The sequence below is a fragment of the Electrophorus electricus genome, chromosome 1, assembly GCF_013358815.1.
Source record: "Electrophorus electricus isolate fEleEle1 chromosome 1, fEleEle1.pri, whole genome shotgun sequence".
Taxonomy (NCBI): Eukaryota; Metazoa; Chordata; class Actinopteri; order Gymnotiformes; family Gymnotidae; genus Electrophorus; species Electrophorus electricus.
Window position 1 is genome coordinate 2,762,540 of NC_049535.1, and position 17,461 is coordinate 2,780,000.

At 45.0% G+C, this 17,461-nt stretch overlaps 2 protein-coding genes across 2 annotated transcripts in view; both read right to left on the reverse strand.

Annotated features, from left to right (window-relative positions):
- Positions 1-1,873: 1,873 nt before the first annotated feature.
- On the reverse strand, positions 1,874-3,861 carry rassf10b (Ras association domain family member 10b). Its single transcript, XM_027011992.2, has one exon. It carries the CDS (start codon positions 3,637-3,639, stop codon positions 2,269-2,271), a length of 1,371 nt encoding a protein of 456 aa, XP_026867793.2. The 5' UTR covers positions 3,640-3,861; the 3' UTR covers positions 1,874-2,268.
- Positions 3,862-5,059: 1,198 nt separating this feature from the next.
- Positions 5,060-17,461, reverse strand: part of tead1b (TEA domain family member 1b) — a 49,864-nt gene continuing 37,462 nt past the window's right edge. Inside the window, 9 exon segments of the mRNA XM_035529230.1 lie at positions 5,060-8,351; positions 9,072-9,224; positions 9,501-9,659; positions 11,741-11,914; positions 12,845-12,969; positions 13,097-13,158; positions 13,537-13,583; positions 13,874-14,008; positions 15,013-15,024. Of these exon segments, the coding sequence (XP_035385123.1) occupies positions 8,238-8,351; positions 9,072-9,224; positions 9,501-9,659; positions 11,741-11,914; positions 12,845-12,969; positions 13,097-13,158; positions 13,537-13,583; positions 13,874-14,008; positions 15,013-15,024 (981 nt within the window). The 3' untranslated portion in view covers positions 5,060-8,237.

The window sequence follows — 17,461 nt, forward strand, 5'->3', positions numbered from 1 at the left end:
TGGACTTAGTGAGCATGAGTTTTGTGGGTACCTTTACGCTAAACGACTGTAACACACACTACAGCAAGATGTGAGGAATTTGTCCACATTGCTGTTATTTACATTCTGACAAACTGTCTAGCCATATCAGAAGAGCTACACAGACACAACGAGGCTATGTGTGTTGCAAGTACATTCCCCGTGGTACAGACATACTCCCACTCTTCCACAGATCTGGCCTGTGCCAGCCTGTGGATATCTGGGCCAAGGGTGGTTAAGTGTTAACTGAAAGTCAGTCTCCGGTCCGGAGAACTCGGAGTGGCTGACCCCCACAGGCATCATGGGTAATGCTGTGCCACTATTCAGATGCTGATGATGTGCGACATGTGTCATCTCTAAAGGGTTCAGGGACTTTATTCAGCCTGAAGGGCAGAGCTGCATCTCTGGAAGTAAAGTGCTGGATACGTTAGTTGAACTGTGCTGGGTTACACCTTTTACTTTTCCAAGGCTCAATGTTATCTTCTTGATGTTGAATTTTATTCTTTGTTTTACATTACATCTCTACTTCTCCTTCTTCTTATTATTAGTCATATATCTCACTCTCATAAATGTACTGACATTTTATATTTAATCTTCTATTAAATATTTAACATGCTACAAAATCTATAATTAAAACATACATTTGCAAAAAGTGAGTTACATGAACACCCCATGCAAAAGTGATTCTGATCATTTATGATGTGAGATGGTTGAATAAAGACAGAGACCAGACAAAGAGCAAGCTGCAAACCTCAGTGTCGGCCTGTCCTCTGCCTCTGTATAACATAGCATTGGGCTCTCAGTCCCTGCCCCAGACTACAGCAGCGCGTCTGTCCCCATTAACCTGCAAAACTGTAAGCCTTTCCCGGGGCTCAGGGATGCTGGACTGGATGAGTCTTTGGCTCTATGTTCGTGCTTGGTGGCTGCGTTATGGGGGCCTTGCTGCAGGCTGTACAGACATGTGAGACAAGGCCTCAGCCTAAGACAGGGTTTGGCTTGTGTAAACACCCTGCTTTCAGACCGACAGGGCTCGGCATCCACATGTGATGCAGTTCTGGCCTCCTTGACTGCAGCCCACGATCCATGCCGCTTGGCGGTATTACATCACCACCACCACCCCCAACCCCCGGCCATCTTTTTCCCAGCAGACTCCACACTCTTGTTCCATGTACAGGCCACAGAGGCAGTTTGTGCCAGCTGAGTTCTGGATAGGACCACTCGAGTCGTGTCGTTTGACTGTGGATGACAAAATACTGGTTCTAATCTTCAGTTAAGGGTATAAACACTGTAGGCTTCTCTCTTTGCTCTTACATGCACAGTGGTCAGGTAGACTAATCACACAAAGTTTCATTAAAATTAATTTTCATGTAAAATTCCATTCATTAGTAGGTGTGCTGTTAAATTAAAAAAGGAGATACGTAGATTGCTTTCCCTTACTGCTTTCGAAACCCTCGCCTTAAAAAGCTCATGTGTGTTTAATGACGTGTGTACGATGAGCTGCGACCTGAACTTGTTTCACCTCATAGTTTTACCTGGGCTGTCATCCACTGACAGTTACAATCACAGAGGGTTCTCCTCCCACTCAAATACCTTTTTATTTAACACTGCTGAAACCCACCATAAAGGTAGGTTTACCAACCCAGCTCTCTCATCTACCTGTATTGTCACTTTTATGATGCTGTTAAAAGCCACTGCCTAAGATCTATATGCTCTAAAGTGTAAAAACAGCCTCAAGTATGGATTCGGTGTCCCACATTTTTTTTTTTTAAATCATTGATGGATAGCAAGAAAATGTAAATACAAAATGATATACCAATATATGCTATATAGCATTTATTGACTGAAGATACATGCTTTGTAAACGTTTGCTACCATATAGCATCAGACTTTGTTTGATTCTGACAACTTACTTTATTCACAAATCGCACCAGCATTCTAAAAGTTTAATTCTGGTCTGCTTTTAAAGGAAATGTCAAAGATAGAAGGTTCATTTTCACTGTGAAACGTAGATTGTACCATATAAAAATTAATACTGATTTACTCAACAGTATAAAGCTAAGTATAAAGTTCACATACAAATGCTCACCAAGAAGCGTAACCAAATCCTACTCAGTAATATAATTACTAAGTGCATATACGTTGCTAGAATCTCTGTGTTGCTTTTGTTTACCCAGACATGTCAAAGGTTCAGATGATGGTCACATACACACTGTTTGGTACCCTGTCCCTGAGGTATTCGGGTTTGCATTGTTATACTAAAGACTCGCAAACACGTGTGACATCCGAGTCCTGGCTGTGCATAGAACTGAGTCCCGTGTCTGAATCGTCATCATTGCTGTTGCAGGACTGAGCGAGTCCCCGTGCCTGCTCTACCCAGCCGCTGTGCGGCTGCATGGGGGTTTCGCCAGCAGGCTCCGTGTGTGCCACATCGCCCTCTTGCAGCCCAGCCGCGGTTTCACTCTGCTCGCCCGAATCCAACGAGTCCACTTTTTCTAGTAGATTCCTCAGTTCTTTCTCCTTAGCCCCCCACATCTCCTGTGCCAAGTCCAAATCATTCCTAACAGCCTCCAAATCCGTGTTCAACCTCAGCCCGATGTACAAACTCGCGTCCAGCTCCGTTTTAATCTGCTCTTCCTCCAAGAGTAACTCGTTCTCGATGGGATTGTCGGCCTTGGTAACTCTAATGGTGTCGTCACCTAAACTGAAGTCCGACTCCTTATTTGCAAGTTCTTCTTGTCTTCGCTTCATCCACCTCTGATTCAGTTCCTCCTGAATCTGAGCGGTGATGCTGTCCAGAAGTGCCTCGCGCTCAGCCAGCTCCTCTTGAATTTTAATCACCTCTTCGCATTTTTTGGCATATTCCTCAAATTGTGCAAGGACCTCTGCCGAAGCTGCTTTATCCCCCTCGTGGAGAGAGTGCCCTTCCGAATTTGTGTCGACCAAGTATGTTTCCTGAACATAATTGATGCCATGCATTTGCATCCTGTCAAAATGCACTTTCGCCTCATACCTGTCAATGTCCCGGTCCAGCTCCTCTATCCTCTGGACCTGCTGGCGGATGGTGTGATCTTGAGAAATTACCAGATGCACTAGAGTCTCCATCTTCTCCACTGAGGACGTGTCCTTGGATACAACCTGCGCTCTTTTCTTGTTGATTTTTTCTAGTTTCCTAAAGGCTTTTCTGACAATTCTCCGTTGCTTGTCCCGTGAGAACGCCATTGTCACGCCTGCTGTCCCCTTGTACACGCACGGGCTGTCTTTGCTAAGAACTACGCGCGCCTCTGCGCTCCTCGGTCCGTTGTTGGGTAACGACGCCTCGCTCTTTACCAGGACAAATCTGACGTCCTCCTGCTCTTCTCCCCACGCGTTCCACAGTCTAAGGATCTTTGTTTTGTTCGGTAAGGTCCTTTCAAATCCTCTCCATTTCTCAACAATGCAGTAAGACTGAGGAGACCCCGAAAGCATCGCGGCGGACACACGCTGTTGGAAGTTCTGGTCCTCCAGAAGTACCTTAATAACGTCAGCACAAGTGGTACGTTTTGACAAACCCGACACGAGCTTCTCCTCTCGACAAACCCACACGGATATTTTATTTTCTCCAGCTTCCATCTCCCAGGACATTCGCTCATTGAGTGTCTGCGAAGTGCTTGCAGCGCAGGAAATCTGTTATATCCCGCGAATGGATCCAAGATCGGGAATTAGAAAGTGGATATAAACCACCCTCGACAAAATAAAAACTTTACTTCGAAAAACGTGATTCATTCGCACTTTAAATGGTTGCTAAAAGCCTCCCGTTCCGAGAACACATGCCTGAACTGAACTGAACACATCTTATACTACACAGCGCAACTTGGCCCCACTGGCTGGCGCACTTAAGAAGACGCACATTGTTTCTCCGCTCTTCTTTTGATCACATGACAACGGCAATAGGAATATACCGCCCATTTTTTTCCCTTTAGACTTCTACGTACCTTCTTTAGGGTGCATGTGAAATTCGCTAACGCGGTGTAGAACATATACAACATAAATAACCGTTATAATATCATTAGAAGTACAAACGTTGGCATAATATTATTCTGAATTCTAAAATCTACTACAATGAAGCTAAACAATTAAAATCCTGTTTCCCATTCCATCACAGGTAACAGGTAAAACTGAGATAAACATAAAACTTGTTCACGTTGCCATATTACAGTGTGGTGATTAAGACGGACCTCCGGATTGCGATTCACATTCAAAGCACAGCCAGTTGGAGTCCAGTCTCTGGAGTCCAGAGCACTGGCCCCTGTCATAACTGGTTTTGATCCCGAGAGAAGCGCGTTCACTAAGAATTAGTTGAACAATATCGCCCCCTTCTGTTCAAGATAATTATTCTGTAATTACAGGCTCGACAGAGGGAGAAGATACTCCTAACTCTCAAGTAATACAATTATTTTGTTCTTCTTCTTCTTCTTCTTCTTCTTCTTCTTCTTCTTCTTCTTCTTCTTCTTGTTATTGTTATTGTTATTATTATTATTATTATTATTATTATTATTATTATATTAACTTGCTGTACTGAAACGTAATAAATATATTGTTGCCACTATACTAATTGAAGTCCTTCTTTCATATTTAGTATACATGACTATTTACTACAAGCTGCATTGCTCTGCTATAGTATAGACTATGCAGACTGTATATTTGGAAGTTTATACAGATAATGACTCCACACTAACACTGACCTGACTGGTAAAAAAAAAAGGTCTTTCCTGAGCGCGCACTCAGCACAGTATGTTAATATGGTACCAGGCAGGAAAGCTACAGCAACGCAGGAACACTCAACTTCCTCCGTTTATTCACTTAGAGCAGTAGGATGTAACCGAGAAGACGCTGATATAGAAGACGCCGACAGAGGGCGACATTGAGTCTTATTTCTGCTGCTTTATTCATCTTATTTAAAAAAGGGAAATAAGAAACGCTTTTCCCAGTAAACTCATATCGTTTCTAAACTGTTATATCGCCAGATTTAATTATAAAAATGCTCAGACTCCAGACAGGAAAATGACTGTTTTACTTATTTTTATTCAATATTGTATACATACAAAGTATCTAGAAAGCTACAAAATATCTACCACTTTATCAAGAAGGCATTGAAATGTTACCGAGCAAAGACAAGACCATATGCGGTAAAGAACACATACACATAGCACGTTTTCTTCTCTCCTCTCACCTTTGCTCCAACGCTTCACCATCATTGAGGATATTAAAAGATATCACACCTTTGTACCAAGAAAAGCCAGAATATATAATTTTATACAAAGCACCTTTTTACAAAAAAAATCTCTGCACACGAACCCAATATTTTCATGATACTATTTTGAACTAGAGAATAGTTCACTTTAAAGCCAACTTCTGAAATGGTAATGAACGGAGGTACCAGTACCTACACAGACGAGACAAATAAAGAATGAGACTGCTGACGCGCGTCATGACTTCCGCTGGAAAGCAACTGCTTAGTGTCCATCGCTCTCAAAATAACGTCCGTCTAACATCCACCATATTAAAGGCATCGATGTCCAGTTCCCAAGAGAAGTAAAGGGTGGGATCGGTTTGGGGTCGTGTTAACGTGGGACTGAGACGTCAAACGCGGGACCGGCAGCGCAGGCGACCAGGCTGCCGGGTATAATGACGTCATCACAAAAACTATCGCGCGCACGAAGAACAGTAATACGTCAATTAATAATAATAATAATAATAATAATAATAATAATAACAATAATAATAATAATAATAATAATAATAATAATAATAATAATAATAATAATAACAATAATAATAAAAAAAATATCCATACGCAAAATGAACAAGAACAAAGAGGCAACGGAGGGCAAACACAAAGCAACGGGAGCAGTCCGCTGTTCTAAACTCCACAGTTCCATTAAGCAGTACAACACAGAGGTCAGTCAAACTAACAGAGCTCTTTAGGAGAGACTGATTAAACTAATAACTTGGGTATATAGCGTTAAAAACGATAGGCTTGCTGAAGCTGTAAAAATACTCTTTAACAGTAAAGGCCTTAACAAATTCCTATCTGGTTAACCAATATCATTAACAAGTCTGATAAAATAAGTAGACTGTCATTCTATGAAGTCCACTTAAAATAGAGTCGGCATATTAAAAAAAAAAAAACGAAATATCCAATTCTCCAAAGTGGTAAAATCAACAATATTTCATAGTGTTTTAAAAAACAAACAAACAAACAAACAAACTAAAAATAAAAACAGCAGCACAACAGTGCTACTAAGGGAGTGTGTCCCAATTTACTATAACACATTTTAAACACATTTTTCAACACATTAGCACATTTTTTTTTCATAAGGTTATACATATTTTAAAAATCTGACACAAACCAACTTAGGTACTTCCCAAAATATTTTACAATTTGGAAAAAAAAAATATTAATAATAATTTCTCTAATTAATAATTGTCATGGAACATCATTTTGATATTTATCCACTGTCCGTTGTTGTGTACTATAAAATTTTAGGAAGGCATTGTGGTGAATATTTTAACTTACATCCACTTATTTGGTTTTGATAATCTTAGTAATGCAAAATAAGATTTGTCTTTTCTAAGCTGGAAAATCGGAACCAAAGGCACTTTCATGCTACAGTGCAGGAAAGGAGGAGGAATTACTTGGACCTCCAGGAATTTTTTTGGTCTTTTCCTATAAGAAAGGCATGGCCAGTTCATAAGTAGTGTTTTACTGTATTAATAAGATGTAGTGAAGGTTGAAGCCAATGCACACTGGCCAGATCTCATTTGTTCAGGCGACACAATGGATCTTAGTGTTTCTCAGGTATGAGATGGTTTTGTTCCACGGTTGCCCAGTTCAGGGATCACACGCTAAGGCACTGTGCTGGATATTGGTATGCTTTGGCAATTCCTACAACGTGACAAGAATGAGAACGTCTTCCAGCTTAGCAAAGAGCTCACAGTTTTAGTGGCATCTTTTGGAAATCCCGCGAGCGTGGTCAAGGCTCCGTCTGGGACGAAGACCAGAGGAGGCCACGGAGGCGTGGGCTTGGGGTTGGGATCGAAGGCAGCAGAGCACACTGGAGTGGACTCCTCTAACGGCAGGGAACCAGGAAAACAGGACAGGTGTGGGATTAAAATGACAAGTATCAAGGGGAGGGGGGCAGGCTTCAAAAGAAGGCTTCCCTGATGTCTTTACGATGCAATTGTGTCTCATCGACTCGCCCGAGGAGCGACTCCAGCGATCCAGAACAAAGGCTTGGGTTTGCTCGATAAGGCAAGTCCCACGAGAGGATCCAAGTGCTTGGGACAGTTAGAATTGGCCACGGTACATTACACCCCGGTACGTTACGTAGTGCTTTCTTGCTTTCAGCGATAACTCTTACCACAAGAACATCAACAAGAACTGTTGGTGGCATGGCAGACTGTCAAGGGGTCTAAACTCTGCTTTTTCTTATTGCAGGTGATGACACAGCCTTTAGCCCAAGCAGAGACGCAAGTTGGATTAAACCTCTGGAATGCTATTACAGATCACAGTGAAGTCAATCAGGAAGTTGGGAAAAAAGGTTTTGCAACAAACTATTTGTGGTTCCTTTCCAAGGGCTGTATTTTTAATTCCCTGAATGCTACAAATGTATTTTGAACTCTAATGGCCATGATAATTGTTTCTCTTTAATTAACCAAATGTTCTAAAATGAAATAATTTTCCTTAGAAAAACTACAGGTATGTAGGTATATACATTTGTACACACACAGATACGTTTACAGACACACATTTATAGATGTTATTGTTTTACATAAACCATGGAAAGAAGGTTAAAATCTGTTTTCAAGGTGTACATTATAGGATAAAAACCTAAATCACTTGTTTGGGTATGCTAGCCAGACTTAATCTGATTAAATCCAACCTTGGGTTCTACTGATCCTGCCACTTTATATATACAACCTACATAGAAATCCTGACTAGGCATCCTTTAAAATGAAGATCCTTTCCTGTATCAAAACATAATACAACTGTACCGCAATTCACAGCTGCAGTCAAACACATATACATTAATAAAGACCAAAAACAACAAAAAACCATAATAATAAGCTTCACCCAGTAGTGACCGAGAATCGTTTGAGTGACTGCTGAACAAGAGGCACTGCCAGTTTCTTTATTGAGGTTCAGAGTCTGTAGAGCAGGTCTGCCTGCTGCCCAGGCTTCATTCTTTTACTAGCCTGTAGATGTGATGCTGGGCACCGTGCTCACTGTTGGACACCTCAAACACACACGCCATGCACAGCAGGGTCTCCTGTGTGTCTCTGTTTGTGACCACCTGCGACGCAGGGAGAGAGAGAGCGAGAGAGAGAGCAAGAGAGAGAGAGTGAGAGAGAGAGAGAGAGAGAGAGAGAGAGAGAGAGGGAGAGAGAGAGAGAGGGGGGGGAGAGAGAGAGGGAGAGAGACGGGGAGGGAGAGAGAGAGAGAGAGAGAGGGAAAAAAGGAGGTGATGTTAGTTTCGCATGCAAGCGTGCAAACACCATGCTTGCAAAACAGATGCTCACACACTCTCATTCTCTCTTGCTCTCTCTCTCTCTCTCTCTCTCTCTCTCTCACACACACACACACACACACATTTCCTTACTTCCCCCCTTCCACCATCTTGCATGAGGGAGAAAGGCCCACAATCACGTTCACATACACACAGATCTGCTCTTGGAGATGGCACTTACAGGCCAGAACCAGAATGCCTCTGTCTGGAGAATGTGAGGAATTTGGGGGAAAAAAGCATATGGAATGACGAGCAGGATGAAGGCCAAGGGAGCGCCGTCTGCTGGAAACGGCTGGTCCTGCTTATGTGCGAGAGGCCTTGCTGGTTAATGAAGACTCTGCCCCCCCGCCCTTCTACGTGGGAGATCAAGAGGCTCCAAGCAGCGTCACGGGAATGTCAGGCATGCCGAGCCATCAGCTGTCGCCCTCCCCCCTGAGGACACGCCCCTGCTGGGTAAGGTAGGAGGGGCCTAGAGGATGGAGCTGAACTAACGTAGGCAGGACTCACCAGTAGGATGGTGAAGTTCTCCAGGACGCTGTTCATCATGTACTTCTCAGGAAGGTGCTTGAGCTTGTGGATGAAGTTGATCATGTACTCGCACATGGGTGAGCGGCTGATCCGGTACACGAAGCGGCCGTTCTCGAAGCGAGCGTACTCCGTCTGGAGACAAAAAATCCATTAATGACCCCCGTGATAGCAGACTAGTAAAAATCTAACTTTTTACTTTCCAATACTGCTCATGTTCATAAAGAAGTAAAATGCAACCTATTGTGATATATGTATTGAAAAAAGTTAATAAGGCAATTAACAGGAACAATTAATAATCAATACATCATGCAGCCCTATCAAAAGTGAAATGTTACTGGTTTAGATGACTACTAATGTTCCATGACTTTTAATCACTAATAAAACACCTACGTAAATGTGAAAACCCACCTCCACTTTCTCCACCACCTGTTTGCCAAAAGAGCAGACTTTAGTTGAGCAAGTGATGGTCATGTTCTCTGGGCTCTCATACTGGCTGGTGACGCCATAGAAGGCCCCAGCCTCTTCCTGGGACTGGAGTTCCAGTCGGCTTGGGAAGTTCAAATCAGCCTGGGAAGCAACAGCAGCAACTGAGCACTGACTGGGTCCTAAGTGCCCTGGTAACAGGGCGCAAGGCTGCCATCTAGTGGAAACGACGAGCATGGTTTACAACTCGCAACGCCGGCCCACTGTAGGCTATTGACTAACACCTTATTACTATAAAGAAGAACAAAAACTTGTCTGTTCAAGTGCATTAAGGAACAAATGAGGGAAATATCTAGGAGAAATCTGTATCCTTTAAATCAATAGCTCAGCCCATGGAACACTATTCATTTTCAGTGTTGCATTTTCCATTCATTGAACTAACAATCGGGGCCTTTACGTGTGTCCATTTAATAGCGGTGTATCAACGTGTCCTTTCAAAGGCGAGGGATAAAGAATATATTACATGGCTTGATGCGAGAAAGCTATTTCACCCTCGTGAAAATAAAGGGCAGCTCTCACTGGCCTCCTGTCTTTCATTAAGACCTGGTGTTCATTATCGAAATTAATAAGGGAAAAAAAGAAAGGAAACGCAAATATCCCTCTGCGGCATTCTCCTCCTTCATTAGGACAGACTGTTAGATTTTCACATAATATTCCGAGGAGGCATTATTGTGCAGATCTGCCGTTTCATTTGAAATTCATCTCCGCTCGCCACTTCAAACGGAATGCGAGCAGGCGTGTGCCACCGCCGGCGCGGCGGACTTTGTTTCTTGCCGCTAGTTAGCATTTCGTCTCCGGCAAAACATATGCGACGTTTAACCGGCTGTCAGAGCCGCGGCCAGGATCCCTCCGCTGTTTGGAAATATTAGACCGAATTAGCACAGGCTTTGATCCGCCACTTCCCCGCTATGCTGCGCCGAATATAGCGTGTGGCGGACGGCGCGCGTGCCCACGCAAACTCCGCCTAAAGTGACCCGTGCTCCGCACGCTCAGAGGTTCAAATCCCGACTACGGGACTAATGCACCTGCAGGCGGAGCGCCGAACACGTCTACATGCGCCGGGTTCCCACTGGAGCCAACAGCGTGGCGCTCGTATTCTAGCGCACTGTAGGTTGTAATACACCTGTCTCAGTCTGCTGGGACGTGGGAATTCACGTTCGTGCGTGACCACATTTTGACCAATGAGCAGCTGTTTGTTGGATTTTATTAATAGAATATGAATTGAGTACACAGTCTACAGCGCTTTAATACTGTTCTTACTATACTGTAAATTTATCATGTAAATACACTTTGAAATGCGCACAGAACTTGGCAGTGTTTATACATAGAAATACACCACTGATAAACAGCTCTGGAAAAATGAAGCAACCCTTGCAAAATGATCTGTTTCTTGGATTTTATAGGTATGTTTTAGTAAAATAAACATTCTTGTTTTATTCCATAAACTATGGACATTTCTCCCGAGTTCCAAATAAAAACATTTTGAGCATATATTGGCAGAAAATGGCAATTGGTCAAAATAACAAAAGTTTTCAAACGTTGACTAATGCAAATGAGTCCAGTTTATATTCATTTTTAAACACAATAATGTCTTAACATATGTATAATGTAATCAATATTTGGTAGTATAACCATGATTTTCAATCACAGCTTTCATGCATCTTGGCATGCTCTCCACCGGTCTTTCATTGCTTGTTAAACAAGATTTGGTTCAGTTGATCACCTCATCAGTACCTCATTAAGTACTGTGAGGTGAGCCCGTGTCGGAATTCTGCGGAATTCTAGAATGGAGCAGCTGCCATACATGTAGAGATGAAATTCTGAGGTGGTCTCAGTTTTTTTCCAGAGCTGTACATTCACATATACATATATACACACACAACCTATACACACACATTACGCAACATATTTAGACACCAGCTACTCCCCTTATTTCAAACAGGGCCTTCACTATAGAGGTCACAGAAAAAAATGGCACAATTTCTGTGTTTGTTTAATAACTTAATTGCTTTAAAATTTTTAAAAATGTATGTACTACATAATAAAAAATAAGTGCTCCGGCTGAAAAGTCAGACGTTACGTGAAATAATGGAGTTGAGTTACCCTCTTGGAACTGCCTGTCAATCACAAGATAAGGCACTGATGGACTGTGGAGAGCCACTCACCCAGAACTTTATGAGGAAGAAGGAATTCTGAGGGCCCTTGCCAAAGAGCTCTTTCAGACCCCCTTTTTTCTCCGGGAATTTGTCATATATCTGGCGAATGTCCACCGACTCCAGTAAGGCATCGTTGTAGGAGTGATTCGTCTGACCGATGTGCACAAAAAGGTGCTTGTTGTACTGTGGAGGGAGATCGAGGCAGGCCGTAAGAAAAGGAGGAAACGCAGCACTTCAGAAATGCAAATTAACGTGGGGAACATTTGACTGAGCCGAAAAACATGCTAAGAATTGAGTAGCACGTGTATAAGTTGGGGGTCTCTTTCAACGTTCCTAGAGTTTCCCCTTTACTTTAGAAAAGCCTGTTACTGAGCTAAATATAGCAGCCGCAGCCCTGCCTGTGCAGATATGACCGCCTCAGATATTCAGCTAAATGTGTGATAAATGGCTGATGTCATGCGTTATCGATAGCAAAACAAAAGTCCCCCGAGAATGCGCACAAACGAAGACGGATCGCCGCCGTCCAAGAAAATCATAAAAAATGTGAAGCTCGTGCCCAGGGCTGCCACTCTGAGGGACAGACGAGTGTTTGGCCTTTCTCTCTGGCCCTGGCACCTGTCTGCCACAGCACTACGCGCCCATAGGCAGACACGTATGTCACCGTCTGAACGTTCAGACAAAGCCGCCGATTCAATGCAACGCATCAATAAATTATATTTTGATTGAAAATTTGCCTTTGAATTTGTTTCTACTAGATGTGTGTTCTAAGAAGATACTCGTGAGAACACTCATGATTAGCGGGTTCTGGATTCTCCACACAGTGGCGCTATCAACACCGCAGACAAACAAAGGAAACGCAGTGCTTCACATCAGTGAGTTCTTCTTTTTCACTTTACCTTGTAACACAAACTACTTGCAACTTTATGTTCGATGTGAGCCCATGTCTTCACAATGGTTTTCAATTACAAGAATTCTTTCTCAAAATCAACACTTAATCAGTGTACCAAAGCAACTTTGGTGCGCGGAAGCCCTGCGCTCAGAGGACATGTGCTCAGACGCCACGCGTTCGGGGGCCCTGCGTTCGTAGGCCTGGTGCTCGGAGGGACCACTCACAGAGTCTGGGTCTCGTTGCTGCTCCAGGAACGCTGAGAACTCCACCAGCCTGAGTTTAGTGGTGCCAACGGAACGGCCCTGCCACGCTGGCACTGTGGGTGCAGGTGCCGCTGCAGATTCATAGCCTGGTTATGTGCACACACATACCCGCGCACGCACACGTACGCACAGATCGAACATTAGTATGTGGGAAAAAATATCGTATTCACCTGACGTTTGAAACGAATCAAAGCTCGAGAGTAAAAGACATACTTGAAATTGCCGTTGTGACTGCAGGCTGGATGGGGTAGGCTTGCTGTGCAAATGGCTTGATGCTACAAGAAAGAGGAAAAGATAAAGTGAGAGGAGAAAAGACAGGAAGTTTCACCAGGAGCACACTGAAGAGAATGGGGGTGCAGTACAGTGGAGAAATAACCAAGCCGGACAAAATATTCAGACTTGGACACAGAAGATTCCTGCCTTTGGTTAAGACTGACTCCTCTAACACTGAATCTTTACACACGCACACACAAACACACACAAACACACACAGAGGGATAGAACAAGGAGAACAAAAATAACTAGTGTGTTTATCGCAACAGTTCAGTCTGAGACAGACAGAAGGGGTGATAGAGAGAGAGTGAAGAAAGGTTTGGAGGCTGAGTAGAAGTGCTGCAGAAGCTGAGTGGAGGGAAACTTTGGGGTGTACTTACTCTTGTGAGGATCCCGCCTGACCCGTGGAAATCATACCCTGCCAAAACTAGAGAATTAGATAAATAAATAGACAACAAAGCAAAGCTTGGCCTCACTCCCATGTGCTGTCTGCAGGTCTGTGATACTTGCGTTATCTCACAGTTAGCCCACTCTCTACAAACCCAGGTGTATTACGAACCACGCTGGCCTGTTATCTTGACTATAGCAGTGGTGCACTTATCAGATGGAGGCAGCGGGTGTGAACGGAGCTGCCTCGTGTGTGTGTGTGTGTAATGGGATTGAGAGGCTGGCCCTGGTGGGGTGGGGTGGGGGTCGAGGGTGGGATGGTGATCTTACCCCAGCCGCTCCTGGAAAGGCGGGACGTGGGATGCCCGGCAGGCCCAGCTTGTTGTGGATGGCTGTGGCAGAGACGATCTGTGCTGAAGACATGGAGGCCATGCTCTGGAGGGCTTTGTCCTTCACAGTCTGATCCTTACATGGGGGGGGGGGGGTCACAAAAGGGGCTTAAGACTCAGTCAGAGGGGTGAGGGGGCAGAGAAGGGGGGGTGGGGGACACGTCCAACAAGACAACAGGAAGCAGCCCACACCCAAGCAAGATGAGCGACCTGAGGAGCGCCCCATACCGGGCGGCGCCGTGACCCCGGCCCCAGGCAGGCGGGCAGGGCCAGCACTGCTTGCATGCACCCGGAAGAATGTCTCTTGTGCGTTTCCACTCACGACCAGGCAGGGGTGAAAAATGGCATTAGTGATCCAAAACTGTGGGCGAGTGGCTTCCCGTTAGCGGCGGGCCGCATGGTGGCTTGTGGATGTGTGTGCGGCGTGACAGAGCAGTAAGCACTAAGAACCACCTCTCCTTACCAGTGCTGCATTCCCCATGCGTGGGAGGCAATCAAGGTTGCCGCGGCGATCGGCGCCATCAACGCACTGCCAGCGTAGGAATGAAAGAGCGGAGGCCACTGTGGTTGAGTCTTTCTCTTTTTCTAAGATATCGACTCATTAACTCGGGCTTTAATCTCCCCAGAGAGGCTAAAGGCTAACTCGGCTTATATGCACCCACCGTGCCTTCCGCCCGCGTGGCAGAGGTTAATTAATAAGCACGAGAGCCCCGTGTGGACCTGTGAGTGGCACAAAGCCTACGAAAGACATCCTTCCTCCCGCCACTTGGACCGTACATGTACACCAAGAGGAGAGAGAGAGAGAGAGAGAGAGAGCGAGAGAAGAGAAGCAGAGCAAAGGAAGAAGGCGGAGCGTTGCTGCAGCCAGCCCGCCCCCCTGGGTGGGACCGGGGGCGGGCCCAGCTGGGGCGGGGCCAGGCAGGGACGGGGCGTGCAGCTGTGCAGGAAGTGGGGCTCAATGCTGATGCGGAGCTGGCTGGTGGTGATGAGGGAGCGGCCCCCCGGAGAGGAAGCAGGCATGGGGGGTTAGGGGGAACTGGCTCAGGCACAGCACACACACCAGGAAAGCGCAGTACTTACCATGCTCGTCACCTAGACGCAAAAAAACAAGCCGTCAGTGTAATCTCACAGGCCACACTGATCATAACGTCATGCACAGCACTGACATACCACCATTATTTCTGCCGTTTACTTGGTGTGGTCACTCAGAAGCGCAAATCAACTTTTTTTGTTCCAAGTTATCCTTCTTGTCCACTGACTATTACATCATTAATTCCATACAAATAATGAGGTTTCATTCGAACAATGCTTAAAAGTTAGAAAGGAATCAGTCTGAAAGCTTTATCAGTCAAAACGCAAGGAGCATCTTAGTGGCTAATAACATGGGAGTTTAGATCATCGTGGCGACCTTTGATTAGGCTTTGGCCCAGAGAGAGGCCCAGTAATGACCGCCATTTCACTCAGATGAGCCACGAGAACGCTGGGCCGCTTTACCCTGCCACTCTGCCCCAAATGGCGGGAGGCAGCTCAAATTGTGCTCCTGATTTCTAATTTGCTGTAGATGGGAGCAGACAGAGAGCCATACAAAAGCAGCCCCAGTGGCCCTGAAAGATGGGCCGCTTACACCTGAAACGTAGGGGCAGGCCCTCGCATGCAAACACAAGCACGCAGAGATACACACACGCTCGCGCTGCGCACACGTGCACTCACACAAACACACACATACACACATCATGCACACACACACACACACATGCAAACACACGCACACACATACGTATACACACACACACACGCACACACACACACGCACAAATGCATGCACAAACACACACATGCACACACACACACACACACACACACACAACCACACTTGAGAAAAATGAGGGGTCATTAATCCCATTCAAAGGTCAATAGTCCCACTCAATAAACTGGGAGCTGTGGAAAAGTTTGGTGGTAGTCATCTCTTCATTGGAAGGAGAGAGCGGGAGAAAGGAGAGAAGAAGAAGAAGAGAGAGCGAGACCAAGAAAGACTGAAATGAGACCATCTTCGAGGTCACAGATGCTGGAGGTGATCCTTACAGAAATGTCTTACACAACAGGTTATCACCCACAGCCTTTGTAGACTGAATGTATTTACAGTGAGGTGATTATATACATATACATTATATACATTATTTATACACTTAGCTGTCTGTCTTAGTGAATCACAGATAAGGGGAGTGGGGTTGAAGGGGGGCTTCATTAATGCAGCATGATTGGACAGCCAGTGGGGTTATGGAAAAAAGAGGAAAGAGAGAGAGATAGACAGAAGAAGAGAGAGCAAGAGAGAGAGAGAGAGAGAGAGAGAGAGAGAGAGAGAGAGAGAGAGAGAGAGAGAGGGAGAAGCCCACAGAAAGCATGTGAATAGCTACTCTCATGCTCCCTATTGAGTCCATGTCATTCCACAGAGAGAAGGTGCAGGAGAGGTGACTTCATCACAACTAAAGCCACAGCGCAGGCAACGCAGCGGACTGCCCTGCACGCGCAACCCCTAGGCCCCCAAGGTCATAACCGCCGCTGTATGGCTTTTAAGCAGTGGCCACGAAACAGCTGATTGTCTGACATCTGACCTCGAGCTCTCAGCCACTCACCACCAGCCCATGCCAGCATGCCTTCGGGCTTCCGTGGGAAACCTCATCACCCTCTAGCAGGTTAGGACATGACACGCACAGACGCACGCACACGCACACAAGCAGGCAGGGCCGAGCGCCATGCATTCTACCAACGATATGAGTGCCTTCGGCTTTGTGTTCTGTTCGTTCTGCTCGGAAAGGGCTTCTTTTTTATGCCAGATTGATTACTGTGGAGCTCAAAGTCCAAACAACTTTAATTTAATTTGGCGGGTGAACCAAAAATACTCTCATTGCCCCAAAAATTTTGATAAAAAGAATATGTCATAATTTTCAACTCCAATTAACTCTTGTATTATGGAACAGACTTGCCACATGAAGAGCATACAGGATTTTTCATCCACATTCATTTTAACAGCCTGTTCTTTTTTTCAGGTTAGCTTTATGGGCTAATAATAATAGCACTCAAACTGGACTCCCACAGCAAGGAGATAACTAGCATTAGTTAGCTTCAAAGCAGATGCACTTAGTGGTCAGAGAAGGCACAGACGCTAAAGACCAAGACCTAGGGAGGGGGTTGGGGAGTGTGTGTGTGTGTGTGTGTGTGTGTGTGTGTGTGTGTGTGTGTGTGTGTGTGTGTGTGTCTGAGTATGTGTATGTGAGTGAGTAAGTGAGTAAGTGTGCGTGTGTGTGTGTGTGTGTGTGTCTAATTATGTGTATGTGAGTGAGTGTGTGTGTGTGTGTGTGTGTGTGTGTGTGTGTGTGTCTGAGTATGTCTATGTGAGTGAGTGAGTGAGCGTGTGTGTGTGAGTGAGTGTGTGTGTGTGTGTGTGTGTGTGTGTGTGTGTGTGTGTGTGTGTGTGTGTGTGTGTGTGCATGACGTGTTGAACAGGGTTCGGGAGGGTAAAAGGGTGTGA